This window comes from Erpetoichthys calabaricus, chromosome 17 (assembly GCF_900747795.2).
Source record: "Erpetoichthys calabaricus chromosome 17, fErpCal1.3, whole genome shotgun sequence".
NCBI classification, from domain to species: Eukaryota; Metazoa; Chordata; class Cladistia; order Polypteriformes; family Polypteridae; genus Erpetoichthys; species Erpetoichthys calabaricus.
In genome coordinates this window covers 34,642,743-34,663,791 of record NC_041410.2, presented here as the reverse complement: position 1 = coordinate 34,663,791, position 21,049 = coordinate 34,642,743, and the positions used below count along the sequence as shown (strand labels likewise).

Genomic DNA, 21,049 nt, shown 5'->3' with positions numbered 1-21,049 from the left:
GCATGGACTCTGTGGCATGTTTTTTTATTGTTTTTTTGCTATTTCAGCTTGAACATCTTTAAAACAACAAATAAAGTATTATCATAGACGATACATGTCACACACTCTCTTAGTTTGAAGTCACTTTGCATGTTGAGCTTCCATTTTTTTGCTAGTTCAGTTGATTTTGAAATTGCACTAACTATATGACATTGAGACAGTTCTGGCATGGTAGTTTGCTGAAAATACCCCTTTCAAGCACCTTAACTTCATTAATAGTCTGTTGAATGACTTACCACGGAATACTAATAGTCAATGCCACATTTGTTAAAGACATTTTTCTGACAACACATCCTTTGAAGGATATACCATGCATTCTGTAACAATGCTAGTAATTGTAGTGCATACCAATCATTATTAGTATTAATCTTTGAAGACAGTAGATGTGTCCAGTCCTATTAGTTACATTCATTGTTGCATCATGGTAGAGGTGTTGTAATTGTAGCTTTGCTTTTTCCAGGATCTGGAATTGAGCTGCTACTGAGTTGGTAAGGCAGGCTCGGCATGAGTCAAACACGTAGAAAAGAACTTTCTCAGTCCAATAAAGTTTGTTTTTAAAGGGTTTAGTGAAAATTCAAAGCAAAACAGTTCACGCAAAAATAGAAAAAAGTTGCTACTCATACAGAAAAAAAGGAAATGTTTCTTCTTTGAAATGTTTCTTTTTAAACTTCGGTTGTTTTCTATACTTTATGCTTAATACATTCTGTACATTCTGTACTGCTGCAGTGTTCAATAGAGCATGTTACATTATATACATCACGGCATGGTTTGATACTGTGTGCCCTCCATGCCTTACACACTGCAAGGCAGATCACTAACTGAGACTAATCTGCAGTCAGAGAGACAAGAAATAATTCGAATATTCCATTTCAGTTCAGCTTGTGGAGGTTATAATAGAACCTCCCATATACTATGCACTAATATATAGGCAAACATTTAACATACTGAAACCAAGAAAACACTTATCTCAGCTTAATCTAAATAACTAACAAATAGCTTTTACAGTAATTGTTTACCGAAAGTTTGAATCATTTACCGTATATGCATGTGAAATTTTCAAGAACATGTCACCTAACCATATTTTTATTGTTTGTTAGTTGACTGGCAAAATTTATAGTCACTTTGAAAAAGATATTTCTGTACAGTTACTATATCCAGGGATCACCTGTGCCTTCATCACTCAGATCCACTGTTATTTTGCAAACATTAATGAGCTGAGCTGTTACTTAATACATGTCCAGACACAAATCAAATAGCAGCTGGTAAAATATTCTTTTATACTCGTACATCAGTAGACAGTTGGGTCTGAACCACATTATTATTCTTGACTGCAAGCATTCTGGGATACTATTTACATATCACATACCTTTTTAGTTTAGAAAATAAGTATTAACTGTGTTTTTAATGCACATCTAACTTCCAGTCTTTTTTTCTTATTTAAAACTATATTTGAATGCTTTAGTAACATTTATTTTTTTCTGTAAATACAGGCCATCAAGTTCTTTAAACATCCTGCATAATATTTTAAACAAACTAATCAGGTAAGTAAAATATTATTCTTCATATTTTTATTTGAAATGATCTGGATGTAATTCAGTATTTTAAGGCTGTCCTTTTTTGTGAAATAAACAAACATGTAAACAAAGCACCATTACTCCAGCACTGTCTGTTTTTGGTGCTTGATGTATAGTCTTTACCGGCTATGTTTATTGACATGACTTTCATTTCTGTTGTCTTGCATACTATTGTTTGTTGTTGTTGTTAGAGCTCTGTTTTTATTTTACACTCTACAGTTGTCAATCTTTATAACTGTATTCAAATACCACTTACAAAAGTAAATTATTACATGTTAACAGAACGTGACTAAATAAGTTTACAAGTTGAAACAACAATTTAAATATAATTTAGTTTTAATTACTATCTGCATATTTTCCTATTAGAGCTGAAGGATAATACCTTAATGGTGATTATTGAGTATTTTAATCTTGATAATAATAAGCTTATGGCTTTTTTTTTTTTTTTTTTTTTTTTCATGGTTTTTGTTTTTATAAATAGATTGTACGATTTACATTTACACCTGGAGTTAAATTCCGTCTTGAGTATTCACTTGTTGTTATCTGTGCAGTACAGTCCACTGCAGCTACTAAACAATTGTTAGAATGGAAACTGGCTACCCATAATGATCCAAAAAAAAAAGACAATGATATGCAACACTGCCCTAAAGAACTGTTGCATTTTAGCATAATGCTCAAGATTGGCCAGTCTCATGAACTAGATGGTTGCTTGAGCTAACACATGCTACCTCTACGACTTCACTCTCTGTCCACAGGCACACATTTTAGGGATGGCCACCCTTCCTTGGCCTACCTGTCTTGATTACAGTAGGTGGATAGAAAATACTTTTACATTTCCTTTAATGTTAAGTGTGATTACTATTCATTTTTGACCAACTCCTTATTTGCTCTGTGTGATACATCACCAGTGCGATCCCACTGGATTTTATTTTATGTGGTTTTAATATCACATGATTGTCACACAAGTTAGTGCAAGCGTAATCAGAAGTACTGCTGCTCCCATTTGACTTTATGTGCTGACGTAACTTTTTCATTGAATGTTGATTTTGGTCACATTACTGCTGGTAGCTTTCTAAATCTGCTGCAATTTCCAAGAAAAGAAAAACTGATATAGAGGGAAGGCAGTTTTTAAGAAAGATGAGAGGCAACAGTTTTGCTTTTCTTTTCTTTTATTAAAACCCACTTGTGCATATGTTGTAAAGTTTACATCCTTTCCACTTAAACACTTGAGTCCCACCTGCAGCACAAAAATTGAATCTTGTTCTATGAAGTATTAAGGAGGGTTATGGAAGACTCGCTGGACTTCACCTGGAATATGTGCATTTAAGTGTCAGTTATGTGCTATGTAAATTAAGTAAAATGCTTTCTCATAAATTTATATAATGTGGTCAAATATGCTGACAACTAAAATGTTTATTTTTTTATATTATTTATTTTCTTAAGAGTTTGGATGTTGATAAAGGTATTGTGGCAGGCAGTGTGGTGTGGTGACTAAGACTCTGGACTCCAAACCTTGAAGTTGTGGGTTCAAATCCTACTACTGATGCTGTGTGACTGGGTAGGGGTGGACAAAACAAAGAATTTGAACCAGTTATATCTCAAATGTTGTACATCACCTTAGATAAAGGTGTTCATCAAATAAGGCAATGTATTATTTTAGCTTGGAGTGGAAGCTATAAAATGAATGGCTGAAAGTGCAGTCTGTCAGTTTTAACTTAATGTTGGTGACAGACTTCAATGGTGTTCTGCATTTTTCTCATTTGGAAATGAGCAGATGGTTTCATAGGCACACAGTGGTCCACACATTTTTGATGAATCTGTTACTTATCCAGTTCTATTATGCAATCTATAAACAGTATTATCTTTAAACATTTAAACTTCTTAATTTTCTGCTGTAGCATAAATAAGAATAAAGATTTGATTGCTGGGACATTTCTTTCTTGGGAATTCAATTTGCTGCAATTTACTCTTATATTAAAATTCCATGATGAGAAATCAGTAGTTTCTGGTTAGTTTTAGGAATTTTTGGCCACCTCTAGGTTCTGGACTTGCACTTGCTCTGACTTGATTATGGTATCATGTTTTCTTATTCATCTGTGGTTTAACTACATTTTGGCAAAATGTGGGAAGAGAGGTTTATTTACTCTGTAATTAGACTTATACTTTTAATGCTACAAAGTTGATCACAGAATGTTTTATTATTATTCACTTTTTTAACCCAAACTCCTTCATATAATGAGCTGTGTGCCATGGTTCCATAGATGTATTTTATTTTATATTATTTTTTTTTTCCTTCTAGCTTGCAAGAAGGATCTTACATTTTGAATCACAAAGCTGGGGATTCTTTTCTCACAATCTATAAGTCATGTAAACAGCTCACCCGAACTTCCTACAAATTACATGAAGCCCATAGTTCTCTGCCTTTGGAACCTGCCACACAGACTGTCCCTTGGGTGCCTGTGGATCCAAGCCAAGCTCTGCCATATCACTCCAAGCATGGAAGAATTCCTTGCACATTTCCTCCAAATCCAGAACAGAAATCAAAAGATCAAAAGGTATTAGTCTAAAAATCCCAAACCGCCTTCTGTGTGTGTGTGTGTTTTTAACAAAATATTCTATGTGTTCCTTTCATTCTTTGTTTGAATGAATGACTTCATATTCTCTTGTTTGGCAACTCATCTCTAGGCAACAAGTATTTGGAGAAACTCCAATATCCCTGTTTATTGTGACGTTCAGTGAGAGAACAATTGCATAACTGATCATAGTACTTTCACAGGGAGCTTCCATTCAGATGTAGTTAACACTAGAATCCCTGAAGCCTATGAAAAAAGTTGTAATCCCGGGCCACCTTAAATTTCTTCAAACCTCTCCATCAGCGTCTTTGTTTTGCAAATGTGTCAATCAGCACAAGCAGCAAGCAGCCTACTATCTCATTCCCCCAAAGACGCAGATGAAGTTCTCCCAGTTCAAGTCTCTTTATCTGGGTGCGAGGTGCCTGGAGATGTATAAGGTAAATAATGTATCATTATTTGGAATACATACTGTGACGTGTGAGTCACTGTCTTGCACTGCAAAACACGAGGCTGAGTCACAGTACTTTAGCAAAATCAGCTTTATTCTACTTGAAACAGGAACCGTACGGTTGTTTATTGTAGCGGGTTCTTCCAGTCCCCTATACATAGACAGAGCAAATGGGCAGGGTCGGAGCCAGTTTAGTGACCAAGTTACACTTTTCCCTGCATTTATAATGTTCTTTGCATTATCCATCAGTGACAGGCACTTACAGAGAATCCATGATCACCTCGTGGTTGCTTTTGTGGCGCTATGCTGCTGCGCTGTGAACCTGCGTTTGCCTCGGTGACAGCCAAGTAGCCTTCCACAGACGTGACACTCTTGCTTCAGAGTGTCATTCTGTTGGGGAGGGTCCCAAAAGGGTTCAGAAACCTCACATACAATTCATGTGTGTTCTGTGTCTACAACAATCTGGGTAAATGTAGGATAACAGGAAATGTGAGGCAAGAAATGCTGAACACATACCTAAAACAAACATTTTCCATGTAATAGTAATAATTACGTGAAGTGTACAATGTGTGAAGACTTTAGTCCAAATATCAAATAAATGTGCACTTTTATTCAAAAATATAACCAAAGAAAAAATAAATATTCAGTTTACATGTTGCTGTCAATGAGTTAAAAACCCATGCGCAAATATCAATCAACAGAAAGTTGATATGTCTTCTTGGATGGTGCAGTGGTAAGAACTAGTGCCTTATAACCAAAAGGTTGCAGATTTGAGTAGTGAACTGCTATTATTATTGCTATAATAAAAACATAACATTTGATTTGAGTCTGTAACACCCAGTGTAAATTTTGGCTACTTGTAAAAGTTAGCACCATTTTTATTATTATTCAGCTTTATTCTGTCAGTGATGTTCACGTGGTACAACAAACTTGCCTCTCACTATGGCATTGTATCTGATTGCCGGTAGAACAAATAGTTCTGAGCAGGCATCAGCCACAGCACCAACTGTGGTCATCGCTGCTCTTGTGAAAAGAATGGAGATAAACGTCATCGGAGAGGGAGAGTCAAATTTGTTGTACGACGTGAATGTCACTGACAGAATAAAACTGAATAATATAAAAGGTAGCGCTTTTTTTTTTTTTTTTTTTTACACCGAGTGTTACAGACTCAAATCAAATGCATGTTTTTATTATATTTTAGTAATAATAATAGCAGCTCCCTACTCAAAATGAGGAGCACCCAGACTCAAATCCACAACCTTTTGTTTATAAGGCAACTTTTATTTCCAAAACAAAGACACTGATGGAGAGGTGTGAAGGAATTTAAGGTGGTCTGAGATTACAACTTTTTTCGTAGGCTTCAGGGATTCTAGTGTTAATCCAATCAAACAAAATGATTCCATTGTTCTGCATGTATATTCTATCTCTTTCTCCCCTTTTCTCCATCTTCCGCTCTAACGACTAATTTTACTGACTCCAGTAAAATGCTGTGTACCCATTTTGTTAGTTGTGCAGGGTACATGGCTAGTCCACCATGGGCATAATTTGCATGGTGTGGATGAGGGGAGGGCACCACACAGCACTTAAATTTCTATTCAGTGACCTTCATGTCCTGGTTATGCATAAAGTACCTGTAACCAGATCTCTGTGAACACGCATATGGCATGATCAACATGCACACAACAGCCCAGCTTCACTCCATGAACAAAAGTGAATCTAGCAGTGAGGTTACGAATATAGGACAAAACATTAACATTACAATGAACTGTACTGGTCTTATGAGTAACCCATTACTTATAGAGCCCACATTTTGAGCAGGAGTTAGGTATCTTTGTACCTTGTCATCCATTGCAAAGATACTGTATGCAGTATGCAACCAGTGTGAACTCTCCATCCAGTAGGTAATACCAAAGTTTATCAGCCACCCATTTATTACCCTGAGCCTCTTCCACTCAAGTCTTCTAGCACTGTTTCCATCTTGCATACATAACTGAGTGTTGTTCATCTACAGCAACCTTTGCCGACATTAGCATTTGTCTGGTAAATAAAAGGTTGAGGGACGTTAGACACGGTTAACAATCTAGGATATCCAATGGTAATCTTAAGGTAATTCAATGCTGTTTTGGCCATTGAAGTGATTTATGGGACTCCAGCGAGAACCAACTAATTCTAGGAAAGGTTGAGAATTTCTTTATTTTAGGTTTAGATCATTTGAAAATTATATGTACTTTGAACATCCTAGTTATTTCTTGTAACATTTGAATGGGTTATTGTGGAGGTTGGTAGATTATAATTTTAAGGATGACACTAGGTGGAGTAAGTGTTCCTTCCGAAGTGTTCAAAAAGACTATAATATCATCTTTATACCCCACAATTTTAAGTTCTTTCTGCTACTAGTGCACTAGGCTCTTTGGGTTTTCTTACTTTTTTTTTTTTTTTTTTTTTTTAACATGTTCAATGGAAATATCCCAAAAAAAAAAAAATGTGAAAATGTTTTGTATCTCCCACTCAGCTTACCTTTTTTGTTGATGTTAATTAATTCTGCTTTGTTATACTGGGATTTCATTCTGTGATGCACCGCACTTAACTATAACATGGAAATATTGTGATTAAATATTCAGAGTACGCACAGCTGCTGCCATTTTGTAGACACAGGTATCCCAATGTATGTAGTTGGTTCTCCATATCTGCAGGGGATTGGTTCCAGAATTCCCCGCGGATACCAAAATCTAGTAGTATTTGCTCAGAACCCCTGCTCATTCCCACGTATACTTTAAGTCAAATCAACCAACATGTTACTTTTCAAAAGATTTTTTAGACAGTATTTTATGCCCTTTCTTAGCCTTTAAGGGATTTCTTTGACCACTTAATTTCTTTTGTTTTTTTCACAGAAACAAAGGGTGTAAATGTAACCCCTCTTTTAAATAGGGTCCCTCATTTCCTGGCATCTCCCATAATAAGATGCAAGTTCAAATTCTTGTAAACTCCAGGTAGTGTGCTCTGCATTGTGTAAACTATGTCTTATCTGGTCAGATAAAGTCAGCCACAGATCACTGTTTAAATACCCTTTAAACTTTATTGCCTGTTTTAAAGTTACAATTAGGCTCAGACGCTAAAAAGAATACAGAAATAGTTGAAATCGGCAGAAAAAATACAATACTTTATAAAGTATCCAAACCTTTGAACATTTCTCTAGTTTTACTGAATAACAAATCCTACTCAGAAATTTTGTTCTTCCCGATATTAAAAGGCTATATAGCTCCAAATTAGTTTATTGTAACGGTTATTTTAGAATAATTCTGGGGGGGGGAGGATTGATATGCCCTGTTTATGTAAGCATTCAGTCCCATTGTTGTAGAAGCTCTGTATTTACACAGGTGAAAAGCAGTTGCCTAACCTAATAATTACATCGCAGTTGGCCTCCACCAATAATTAATTCAAATAACTAGTACACTTTCTGGATAAGAATCTCCCATTTAAGCGTTAAGCAATTTTTTAAATAAATAATCATGGGAGGGTGTGAGCGAGCTTGCTTTGCTCCCTGGTTAATTGGTGTGCATTGTTGTGAATACAGTATGAAGGACAACTGTGATAAAGAAAACTAAAAAGAATCATAAATAAGTACTGTATATAAATTAGGGAATGATCCAAATACTTGAATATTGTTTTGTATGTGGGCTTTTTTTTCCTTCTTTTCATTTATCAACAAGTACAGGCTACATCAAACTACATTGATACTGCCTGGAAAAGTTTGTGATTCAGAACTCTGTGCAAACAAGGAAGAGACATGTGAGAGAACTCACAGAAAAATCAACAGACACGCTGAAGGAGATATACAGTTCAATAACAGACACTGGAGCAAAGGAGCAGCAGTCAAGCAGAGCTCTAGAGTTCTGCTTAATATTCAGAATCAGAAAACTTTATTTATCGTGAGGGAAATTATTTAATACTAGTTGTGTAAGCAGCATGGGGTCTTAGAAACTATCGAAATCGTCAGAAAAAAAATTGAAATGTACAGATGTCAGGTAATTGAAAGGAACTACTCGGGGCATCCTGGGAGGTTTTGTGTTAGCAGCCTTAGCATTAGCAGCTAAGCAACTGTCTGTCTTTGGAGTCGTGCTCGCCTCGCTTGTGTATTAGTGGCGGGAGGAAAAGTAAAAAGGATACTGTTTTTTGACGATGTGCTCGCCTTGCTTCTGTATTAGCCGCCTAGCAAGAGACTTTCTTCGGAGGTTTCGCTTTGCCGACGTGCTGGCCTCACTTTCATATTCTCGGCGGTGGAGGCCTTAGCCCGACTCCACCTCTCACTTCCAGGATGGACAGACACACACATTTCCACGCGTAGATGTTTATATATAAGATTGCTTTTTAAGGGAAGGTGACATAAAAAAAAACATTTCTAAATAAGAACCTTTTGCAAGAAAGCAAGAGAGTGACTCAGTTGTGATGTGGGAAAAGGTTTTGTAGTCAGATGAGAACAAGATGGAGTTTTCTGGCAAAACTGCAAAGACATGTATTAGATACCTTAAAAATGTTCTTTTCCTGCAGTTACTTTATGTGGTAGCTGTTGAGATGCTGTGGCACAATTTGAAAATTTTGGAGTAGAAGCATCATCTAACTAACCTGAGCCATTTGGAACTAATTTGACTGTAAGAATATGCCAGGATTGCTCTTGAATAGTGTGTGAAACTGGCACAGACTAACTCAAAAGAATGAAATTAGTTATTCCTGTATTTTAAGTGTGGGAATTGATTACACATACAAACAGGAAATCTTATTTTATCCTTCTTAAGACATATTCCTAACCTAAAACAATGTCATATTAAAAAAAACCTCAATTTTGGTGCTTTGAAATAAAAACTTCATAGAAAACAAATTTTAGGATTTTTTATTTCAATAAAATTAGCAAGTTAATCAATGGTCTGAATACTTGTGCAAGGCACTGTATTTAACCAGTGATTATACTATACTTTGAAAAGCTCAAAGGAAAATATAATTAAGAATAAATCTTTTGGCCTGCTTGCTGTATCTCAAGTCCTTATACAGTATATGAAAGTACATCCACCATGATATTACTCACCAATGTGTGTAGCGCTCAACAAGGTACCTGTGCTCATATGAGACATAGCAGAGTGAAACTGATTACTTCTGCAGTGATGTTACATTGCCATGTCAAACAAATTATGTAAACGGGGAGTAATGCATCTGATAGAAAAATGTAAGGGAATAATGACTAGCAAAAAACCCATCGGTGAAGCCTGAAACCAATGCCCTGTGCTCACATATGCAGTGTAACAATGTATGTGTGTAAATAGAACCTTTTTTTAGACCAGGGAACACTCCTAAGCATTATAGTACATATATTTGTAGTTGAAATGTCCCTAGCCAGAACAGGAAATTGTTTTTGCCCATGGTCATTAATATGTGCAGTATGTACATATGTCAGTATCTTTAAAGAAATAAAGTGTGCATCAGTTGCTATAAATACAACATGTAAGTGTACAAATTAATGTTATTTTGCAGTTGCTTGGGCTCCGTACTAAATGCTATAACAGAGATAGACATGGCATCTTAGTGCAAGTCCAGCACAGCCAGAGTTAGAAAATATGGTAAAGTAAGATATACACACACAAGATGATATATGCTGTTGATAAGACAGAGCGAAGTATGTCTGTGTCATGGCCTTTTTCCTGCCGTTGTGAGTTAAGCAGTGCATCTCTCTTTCTCACACCATTTTGTGCAGTGGTATGCATAAGAGATTATAAGCAAGCACACATTTCTACCAATACGTGCCAGAGTATGCGAGAAGGAGTGAGATTATAGGGTGGAGCTCATCTTGCTGATTTTTCATGGTGTGGTGAGAATGACAGAACACACGTACAGGTACCATGGATCTTTGGATAGTGAGTAAGAGAGAGTTAAGAGTAGGTCTCTTCTAAGACTATATAAGCAAAAGCACCACTCTGATTTTAATTTCTGTATTTGTTTCTTTATAAAGTTGAATGTGCATATTTTTAATTAACACAAAGTTTTACTGTATCCTAATAGGGTTAAACAAATATTGTGCAATTTTTCTTTCAAAAACAATGTTCATTAGTTGATTGATTGTTTGAACCCACTTATACATTTACTGGGTCACTGGGTCAGAGCTTACACTAGTAGGTTTAAGTCAGCCCTTTACAAATAATGATTATCTGTATACAGTATATAATTCACTAAGTCCATGGCAAGCAAGACAGAGCCCCGCCCACCAAATGGGATAGGACGACAACTCACAGAGCCACGCCCACCAGCTTGGACGCGACAACTCACACAACACGGCGTCCGACAACTCACAGAGCCACGCCCACCAACTTGGACGCGACAACTCGCAAAACACGGCGTCATTTGCGTTCGTCTCTGCTACAGTCCACATGCACCTCTGAGCCACGTTGACTTTTCGGTTACAGCACACGAGCGTGTCCACCATCGCAAACTGTTTTACACGCTACATACAGCGATTCACATCTGCGACAAACATGCTTCTTCTTAGATGGTCCTGCAGGAACACAGAAAACGTTTGTCTACACAATACTCCTTATTCCCCGGCCCGCGTCCACCCTCGCTATCCAGGCAACAAACACCATGAAAGTCGCTTTCGTCTCCATTGCACACGCACAACAGAGCCCCGTCCACCAACAATTCGCGCGAGGGCGAAAGCAATTGCCAAGAATGTTGTCATTAATCAAGAATGAAAGTCGGAGGTTCGAAGACGATCACATACCGTCGTAATTCCGACCATAAACGATGCCGACTGGCGATCCGGTGGCGTTATTCCCATGACCCGCCAGGCACCCGGCATGTTTGTCGCGGATGTGAATCGCTGTATGCAGCGTGTAAAACAGTTTGTTTGTCGACCGGGGCACGCAAAAAGCAGCACGCAAGACAGACCATGTGATACGCACGACGGAGCCCCGCCCACCAACAATTCACTAAGCAGCCGACCATGGCACACGCACGTCAGTGCCCCCGCCCACCAACAATTCGCGTGAGAGGGAAGGCATTTGCCAAGAATGTTTTCATTAATCAAGAACGCAAGTCGAAGGTTTGAAGACGATCACATACCGTCGTAGTTCTGACCATAAACAAATGCCGACTGGCGATCCAGTGGCGTTATTCCCATGATCCGCCGGGCAGCCAAAGTCTTTGGGTTCCGGGGAGAGTATGGTTGCAAAGCTGAAACTTAAAGGAATTGACAGAAGGGCACCACCAGATGTGGAGTCTTTGGCTTAATTAGACTCAACACGGGAAACCTCACTCGGCCTGGACAAAAAGAACAATGAAAAGTCAACGTGACTCACAGGTGCATGTGGACTGTACACAGACGAAAGCAATTCAGTCGAGGAGTTGGGGGTGGGCACGTGAGCAGTCAGTGTGTACTGAAAGATGACTAAGAGATGACTGTTCACCCATCAATACATTGTCCTCACTGGGCGTCCTTCCCCTCACACCCCGTTCCGCCCGCCGTCCTGCCCCGTCCCTCGCTCTGGGAGGTGGGGGCGTGGTGGCGGTCCTTTAGTTTTCCGTCACGGACAATTGTATGTTGGTCTCTCCAGAGTTCCCTTACAGTCGTATCCTCAAACCCACCCCATAAGAAGAAGCATGTTTGTCGCGGATGTGAATCGCTGTATGTGGCGTGTAAAACAGTTTGCGAGGGGTATCACATGGTCTTACAGTTGGTGGGCGGGTCTCTGTTAGTTGCTCTTGCGAGCGGGCACATGACCAGGCAGTGTGTATGCTTCGAGAGCGAGGGTGGACGTGACAGGACCATCTAAGAAGAATCATATTTGTCACGGATGTGAATCACTGTATGCAGCGTGTAAAACAATTTGTTTGTGCGGAAGTGAATCGCTGTATGCAGCGTGTAAAACAGTATGCGAGGGGTATCCTATGGTCTTAGCAGTGTCTATGCTTCGATGTGAATCGCTGTATGCAGCATGTAAAACACTGTATTGTATGTTGTCCTCTCCAGAGTTCCATCTTTTCATTCACCTACAGTCATATCCTCAAAACCAACCCCATTTGAACAACTGTGTCTTTCAGGAAGTGTTCACCCATCAATACATAATTATGCGGCGAAAGCTACGCCGCGGGTTGGCTAGTGTACTATACATTCTGTACATGAGAAGGGAATGCATGAACTCCAGTAGGAATTAATTTTCTTTCCCATGGTGCAACTAACCACTACCTCACTCTGTTAACTTTCAGAGAAGACTGTTTTCAAGTGCTGCGTGAACTGCTAAAAGAAATGCTGTACATATTGTACAAACGATAAGAAACTGAATTGTCAAAAAGGGTTGAGTTCCGAAAAACCCCATTTACTGCTGGAATGGCAATATAGAGATGGAAACAAAATAGCAAATAAAGGATGTAATCTGTGCTTCATCCATGCTGGTGTGTCTTGGGTATGTTTTGATCCTAAATTGGGGTTTAGGGTTATAGTCTCTGGAGACCCAAAGGGGTGATGCTTCAGGTCAGAGGCAGACTCGGAGGTATTCTTCCAAGTAGTAGTAACTCCAGCTATAGGGTAAAGGGACAAACAGTCAGTCCTTAATTTAACCTCAGTATCCTTTCCCTAGTCCTTTTGAAATTGCTGTTACGGTGTGCAGCGCCTCTAGCATGTGACTTCATTAAATATATATAGTGGTTTAGCTTTTGTAACACTTTTATTGGTAAATATCCATCAATTATTCAACCCGCTATATCCTAACTACAGGGTCACAGGGGTCTGCTGGAGCCAATCCCAGCCAACACAGGGCGCAAGGCAGGAAACAAACCACGGGCAGGGCGCCAGCCCACCACAGGTCACACACGCACACACTAGGGACAATTTAGAATCATTGGTAAATACTGAATATCTTAAATCACTTTTTAACACAGTTTTTACAGAGCTGCCTATGTGTGATAGATGTAGTGACTAAGTTGGTTGCACATTAAGCTAGAGTTTGTAATTACAGCCTTTCGGTTTTTAGCCCAATGTTTTAAATAAGGCCCTACTGCCTTTGCATATTTTATTTGCTTTATTTTTTTTTGTTAACTTTGTAAGAGAGGAATACGCTTTGCAAGTTAATGTATGTTAGATGTTATTGAGCCACACTTCACCACAAATTAATGTAAACATGAGATAACTGGCCATTCTTGTCAATGCGTATGCAATTTTTATGTCTTTAGGCAACTTTAACATACTTTAGACAGAAACCAAACATTTTATTTTTAATTTATACTAGGTTGAGAAACAATTACTAAGATAAGGGGACTTCATCCATTTTGACCTCTTAGTGACCATTGAAGTGAGAACCTTCACAGAATCAACAATGGATGAACATTTGGCAGTGTGTTTAAGTGAATTTTCAGCATGGTTAAGAGGCAGGCAGCACCCCTGTGTCAGCCACAACTAAATTAAACGTTTAAAAGAAAGTTCAAATTAAAAAAAAAAAAAGTGTGTTGTGCCTTATCTGAAACACATGCTTCATGCTAGTAAAGACAGACACTAAAAACTTATTTTTTTGCAGTCATAAAATTGCATAACACTTACCATAGCCAGTCTGATATGCTGTTGTGTCAAGTGTTCTAATAGGTTACACAATTCAGTGTGACTGAATTCTTGACACTCAGATGTTAAAAATAGAGGTAGAGTGGCCAGAAAGTATTTCATAAACTATTTGTGTTGAAATACCATTGCCTTTGTTAAATGAAGCCCTAATGCTAATAGTAGGTTTATAAAATAATTTCTTGTTGATGTTATTTTTATTTTGTCACCACTAAATAAAGTCATAACACTGAGGCTTTTACATCTCAACCATATGTAATATAGTTAGTATTACATTTGCCAACTCCATTCCAACCTAGCCAACAACAGAATATCAGACTAAAAGCTTTGCGTATCTTTTTGTATATGGCACATGCGCTAGATTTATATACTTTTCCTGCAGTGACATTGACTCAGTGTTCATGAAATTGTTCAGAATTCTGAGCCATATTTATGCTCGCAGAAGCATATGTTGATGTTAGAGTTAAAAGAGTAAGATGGATCTATGTAGTGGATTTGTTGTTTCATTGTGATTTATCAGCTCTTTTTTAAAAAAAAAAACAAAAAGGGGTGAAGTACAGGGGTTCAAAAATTTCTTTTGATTAATATTACTCTTATGGTTTATAATAGATGTCAGACCACATAAATTCCAAATACAACAGCTTTTCATTATTGTTTTAAACATGTAAAGGTACAGGGGCCAGAGCAGATTGCAGAAATAATGGGTGCAATACAGGAACCAGCCTTTAACTCTCCTACTCATATACTGATAGTTTAGAGTCACAATTTTTTGATAGCATGTTGTACCATGCTCTGAGGTGTCACTACCTCTTACTACAGATGGAAGGAAAAGTAAAAATGAATTTGCTTAAAGTTTGGAAGCTGGTTATACTAATTGTTTTAATAAACTCACAAACCTGTTACCCACCCTACATCAAAGAGTACCTTTTTCTTCTTTTCCGTGACAACATAGCAAATAATTGTAGGACTACATTTTATGTGAAATTAGTGAAAGTAAAGCATTTTTTATCTAACACAGTAATGTGTAAACCATTAAACTACCTTAAGTAAAAGTATTTTGCATATTTGGTACTCCTTATATTGATATAGTATAAATGGTAAGTTTAAATAAAAACTGTCTGAATGGTAATTACACCCAAGGCATCTGGGCTAGTTTTAAAATAACTCAAGTAAATTGCATTATAGATGACTTTTTTGACACAATAAAATTATTTAAATCCTAAGATTAGTGTGGGAATCTCAAACAAATTACTGAGCCATGTAGTTGAAATAGAAACTTTCACTACCTTAAAAGTGATTTGGCTGAGATACTGGAAATATTTAGCTATTAGCTAACCAAGTTAGCTTTATGGACAGAATGGAGTCCTCATGTGTCAAATTTTTTGTATGTTACAGTCTGTGTCAAGCATGTTAAGAATGTATCTTGGATGGAATTTGATCCCAGGATTATTTAAGGTACTGGTACTGGCCACCTGACATAAATCTTTTATTATAGAATAGTTGGTTAATATGGATTGGTTGGCCAAGTAAGAGGAGCAGTTAAAACAGAACTTGGAAGTGCCTCTAGGGTCTCCCATTATAACTGTTTTGAACTTTTTCTTGCAGTGGGGCAGCTTATTTATATACTGTACCAAGCTTACATATTCAATCTTACCTGTCTTCTTGTCCATATTCTTAGCTCTTTCTTATATATCTTTCATAATTCCAGTTGTGCATCCATTTAAGTATAGTGGTTGTTAGTGACACAACTCCACTTTTTCCAAGGTCCTCATAACCATCTCAAAGGCACTATGTAGTTCAGGACTTGCATAAAAAGTCCCGGAGCATCACTTTGGGGAGGGAAGAAAAGGTTTTTGATTCATTTAAAGATGGTAAGTTGATGTTAGGACAATTATTTTTTACAGTGTACCTCTATGCAGTTTATTAAAATTTGTAACCTTTTGCTTTGTATGAACCTCATTATACTACTTGCTTTGCTAATTTTGAAAACTGAAGTTGTTCAGAAATTCTTCAGTTTGAAATACTCCAGAAATTTAGTATATGCAGATTTGTAAAATCAGTGAATTGTGATTAAAAGTTAAGCGAAACCATTACTAGAATAGAGGACTTAATTTGTGATCCATTGGCAAAGTGTGATCTTTTGTATGTGTAAAGTCAAAGGTTTGATGTGGTCCCATATAAGGGAATAACCTCTTGAAAATTGTTCACTATAGACTTATTATCTTATTTGTTGAGGCAAGGGACCTCCCTTACCATATATATTTCAACAAGCTAATGACAACTAAGTTTTGGGAATGGCTAGGAGTAAACGTGTTACTATACATGTAATGGGAACTAATGAAAAGTAATGCAGATGCATGACACAACTAGACTAGATTTTTTTCATTGGTGGACAATGGTCACAGAGGTGGTTTCACTTGATAACACATAGCCATGTCAATGTAGCTCTCTAGGTCACACCCTGTACTTAGTCAGGGCCCACTTCAAATGTCTTCCTCTTTAGTGAGTCAACAAACACACCCACACCCAAGCTTTTTTTTTTAAATATAGAAAATGGGGCATACACCGCAAAGGTGGTTTTGTGTGCCTGACCTAGTTAACATTGTAGTTAAATGTCATAGATGTAGTGTGTCTGGTGCATTCTAGAAAGCAGTTTTCGTCAATACTTAATTTCTGAACACAGGACAGAGTATTTTTAAGAACCACCAACATTTGCAGTTTGAGCTTAAATCCTGAAATTAAACTGTGTCAGGAGAAGGACAGACTATTAAAGTTGGAGAAGCAGGCCTAAGAATGTCAACCAGACCTGGAGCAGTTAGTATGAAATTTCCATATGTATGATAAATCAGTATAAAGACAGGTGAGAGCTGTGTGTGTTACTGAACCAGGGATCCACTTTCATTGTCCAGCCTGGTAAGTGTATAGAGTTTTGCACAATCACTGTTTATATTTGGATTTTGTCCATGTATTCATTTTTCTACTCCTTCCCCAAAACATGTCGTTATGTTAATTGGTGTTGCTAAATTGACATTTTCTAAGTATGGGATGACTGGTGTACCACCTAAGGTTTGGTTTCTGCCTAGCTTCCAGTGATGCCAAGGTAGAATGTGGCAGACCTTCAAACTGTAACATAAAAGTGAAGTTTAGAAAACAAATGGATGAATGGAAATGTATAAAGTAAATAGAATGGTGTCTAGTAACTTACGTTTAGCTTGATTATCAGAATCTGCACAGTTTAAAGGGACGTTATGGTTCAAAGCTTCTATATTGATAGAGGGAAAGAGAGAGGTTGGGAGCATGCGCTGATAGCGTTTTGCCGCACCCAACACACAACGAACCTTCTGGATTGGGACCCGAGTACAGCGACATCACAGTGTGATGTTGATAGACTAGACTTTATTTTTGCTGTGTTCTTCATTACATCAATGTACGACTCCAAGTACAGTTTAGATTTTATAGATTTCAATCTTGCTATTCCCAAGCAGTGTATAGTATAAAGCTATGCAACCTATTCAAGGGCGGAGTGGTGGCCCTGAGGCTAAGGATCTGTGCTGGTATCCCGAAGGTTGCTGGTTCGAATCCCCGTCACTGCCAAAAGAGATCCTACTCTGCTGGGCCCTTGAGCAAGACCCTTAACCTTCAATTCCTCCAGGGGCGCTGTACAATGGCTGACCCTGCACTCTGACCCCAAGGGGTATGCAAAAACTAACAAATTCCTAATACAAGAAATTGTATAAGGCAAAATAAAGAACAAAAAAAAAAAACCTACGGAAATGAATGCAGTGAATTTGTAAATAATAGAAAATACACATCAGAAATTCCAATTTGGACAAGCCCCATAAAGAATACAGATTTTAAACCTGATGCAAGCATGGTGCCATTTATTCATCTCTGTCACTTGGCAAACTTTAGATATTTTTGGTATTAATTTATCACTGGTTTATACCTATGACTTTGTCTATACCAACCTCAAGAGCAAAAGTTAAAGTTCTTGGTGCAGAAAAGCAAGGAAAACTAATTTCTAATAAAAACTGAGCGTTTTACTCAAAATATTGTGCATAAGGAACTACTTTCTGTGTAAATTTAATTCAAGAAAGAGTTATGTAAGCATATACGTATATTGTATACAATTTTTATGTATATATAGAAGCATTTAAACATACAAGTTATTTGTGCATTTTATTATCCTTCATTTGTCCTTACAGGTGTAAGCAGTACCCAGGTAATATGAGTTATTTCCATGGGCATCATCACATGCTGATACAGTCAGTACTTTATAAGTAAGAGATGCATGTGGTAATTTTTTTAATTTGACTTTTTTCACAAATGTATTGAGTTTCTTGTGGGAATAATACCATACCTCTGCTACAAAGTATTTAAAAACAAAAAGCAGAAAACACTCCCAACTTCCAAATCAGTTAATGAAGTAGCACCTGAATGTTACACTATATGTATACATTTACTAACTTCTTAACATAAGAAAGTGCTTCTTTTGCCACAATTAGAATGTGTAGACAAATAGATTTAAAAACATGTTTTCTGTCATTTAAATATTGTTAATGGTATCTATGTCCTTTCTCATCCGTTACACTATATGTATACATTTTCTAACTTCTTAACATAAGAAAGTGCTTCTTTTGCCACAATTAGAATGTGTAGACAAATAGATTTAAAAACATGTTTTCTATCATTTACATAGTGTTAATGGTATCTATGTCCTTTCTCATTGTGATGACTGACTGATAAGCCAATTTAGATTGGAGCCGTCCTCTTGGAGTCTGCTGAATTGGAGCCTACATTACACAGACCATCATGCAGAAATTGCACAATCCTTGTTCTTTTTCAGGTTTAAAATAGCTGGGTTTTGAAGGTGGATGGATTGATATCAATGATTGACGAGTCATTGAAATGTGCAGTGAAATGGGACTGTCACGTTCACTTTATTGTCCTGCATCCTGGAGTCACTAAAATTCCAATGCCAAAAATGTCTTTGTAGGACTTAAGGATGGTTGAAACTTTCCATAGCTTTAAGCAAATTTACAAGCCAAGTTGATATTTTATAAATCCTGACTTTTGTGTAAGAGATAGCTAACACATTTCCGAGCGTAAGCAAGTTGTATACATGAGGCCCCATTGACAAGATATGTATAACAATGTTGTCAGTTTTGATTGTTTATGCTAAAATTTGTTTTTTAGGCTTCCATTTATCACACAAATCAGAGGCAAGATAATGTACAAACATTCTTTGTGATGTATTTCTTTCAGGGAAATTCTGAACTTAGTAAAGAGAAATGTGTGTTTTTATTTTACAGTGATTGCAAATGTGCAGTATGTTTTTTTTTCTTATTCAGAGTGGGAAGTGTTTCTTTTTTCCATTTATTTTAGGCCCACGATCCTGTGGTAAAGTGTGCTCCTTAACTATTGGGTTTATGACGTTTGTTACTGTGACTCATGCCAGTGGAAAACTTTGGAGTATTCCACATATAAAGCTGGCTAGCCATATTGTAGTTTGGCCACAGCTTCAAACAAGCATGTTATTAAAAATAGTAAAAGTAAAACCAAAATGCAGAATGCTTTTCGTTAAAATATGTCTTGATTACATTTTCTCTCTGTGGTTTTATCATTAGGACATACAAGTATTTATTCCCTTTACAACAAATTGTTTGAAAATAATTTTGAAACACTGTTCGTAATTGAAAAAGAAAACAGAGTTTTAAATACTAAAATAATCAAAGTGTAAAGTATTGTATACTATGCCTTTTCAGTATAGTTTTTCTAAAACTAAGTGAATTTCTAAGATAAAGGTAGCAGTCAGTCAGTCTTTTTATGTATGTATTTTTTTTAAGTTGTAAGGCTTCCAAGATAACTGCACAAGTTCTAACATTTTTTCTCTGTTGCTGTTTTGTTTCAGAAGGGTAGGGCAAAGTGGATAAAGCACACAAATCAAGAAGACAAGACTGTTGACATAGAAACCAAGTCTGAAAGGCTGCTAAAGCAACCTGGGGGACACGGGGGTAGGGTGAACAAAAAGAAGAAAATCAACAAAAAAAAAGTATGGGTACACAAATTGAGCCGTTATTAAAAAAAAAAAAAACAGATTTAATTACAGGAAGCTGCACTTTTTATTTTTATATAGTTGGTTTTGTATTTTATTGTCTTTTTTTTCCTTTTAACCTTCTGCCTTGTCCCCATCCCATTGAATCATTTCCTGAAATTTGGAAGCACACCTTGCACTATGAATTTTTTTTCTTTAAAAAAACAAAGAACACGAGAGTGGAAAAGTGTAAAATTAAATGAGCACATTCTAATATTAATAATGTATTTTGTAATAAACCATTTATATTAATTACATTTTGGTTGTGCTTTGGCTTTTTATGTTTTAAGTTCACCACAATTTGTAAATCAAGATAATTCATTTTTTATATGAATAAATATTTAGCTGATAGAAAACATTGTTTACCTTTAAAAGAAGAGCTTTTTAAATTCCTGTTTTAAAGTGGATTTTTTGTTGTGTGAGTTATTTAAGTTTAATACAGTGGTGTCCTTGCTGTTTTTGGTTCATATGACTTCTTAACAATTTTATATCCACATGAAATATGAACTTTAGGAAATACTTGTGACCTAGAGAGATCTGTCACATGGTCCAGGTATTATTTTCTCTTTACACTCTTCTGACTTAGAGACCCAAGTTGATGTTTGTCCAAATACAACCATTGTATATAATGCATCAAAATGGAAAATCATTGTTGTTGAAGATTCAGAAGCTGAAGCTTGCTGGTTAATGGCATGTGTAGTCCTAGGAAGTAGTATTTGTCCCTTTTCTAAT

General features: G+C 36.8%; 1 protein-coding gene across 1 annotated transcript in view; it reads left to right on the top strand.

Annotated features, from left to right (window-relative positions):
• Positions 1–20,574, top strand: part of ice2 (interactor of little elongator complex ELL subunit 2) — a 69,213-nt gene extending 48,639 nt beyond the window's left edge. Inside the window, exons 13-15 of the mRNA XM_028823116.2 lie at positions 1,530–1,580; positions 3,913–4,168; positions 20,135–20,574. Of these exons, the coding sequence (XP_028678949.2) occupies positions 1,530–1,580; positions 3,913–4,168; positions 20,135–20,305 (478 nt within the window). The 3' untranslated portion in view covers positions 20,306–20,574. The remainder of the gene's footprint in view (positions 1–1,529; positions 1,581–3,912; positions 4,169–20,134) is intronic.
• The last annotated feature ends 475 nt before the right edge of the window (positions 20,575–21,049 follow it).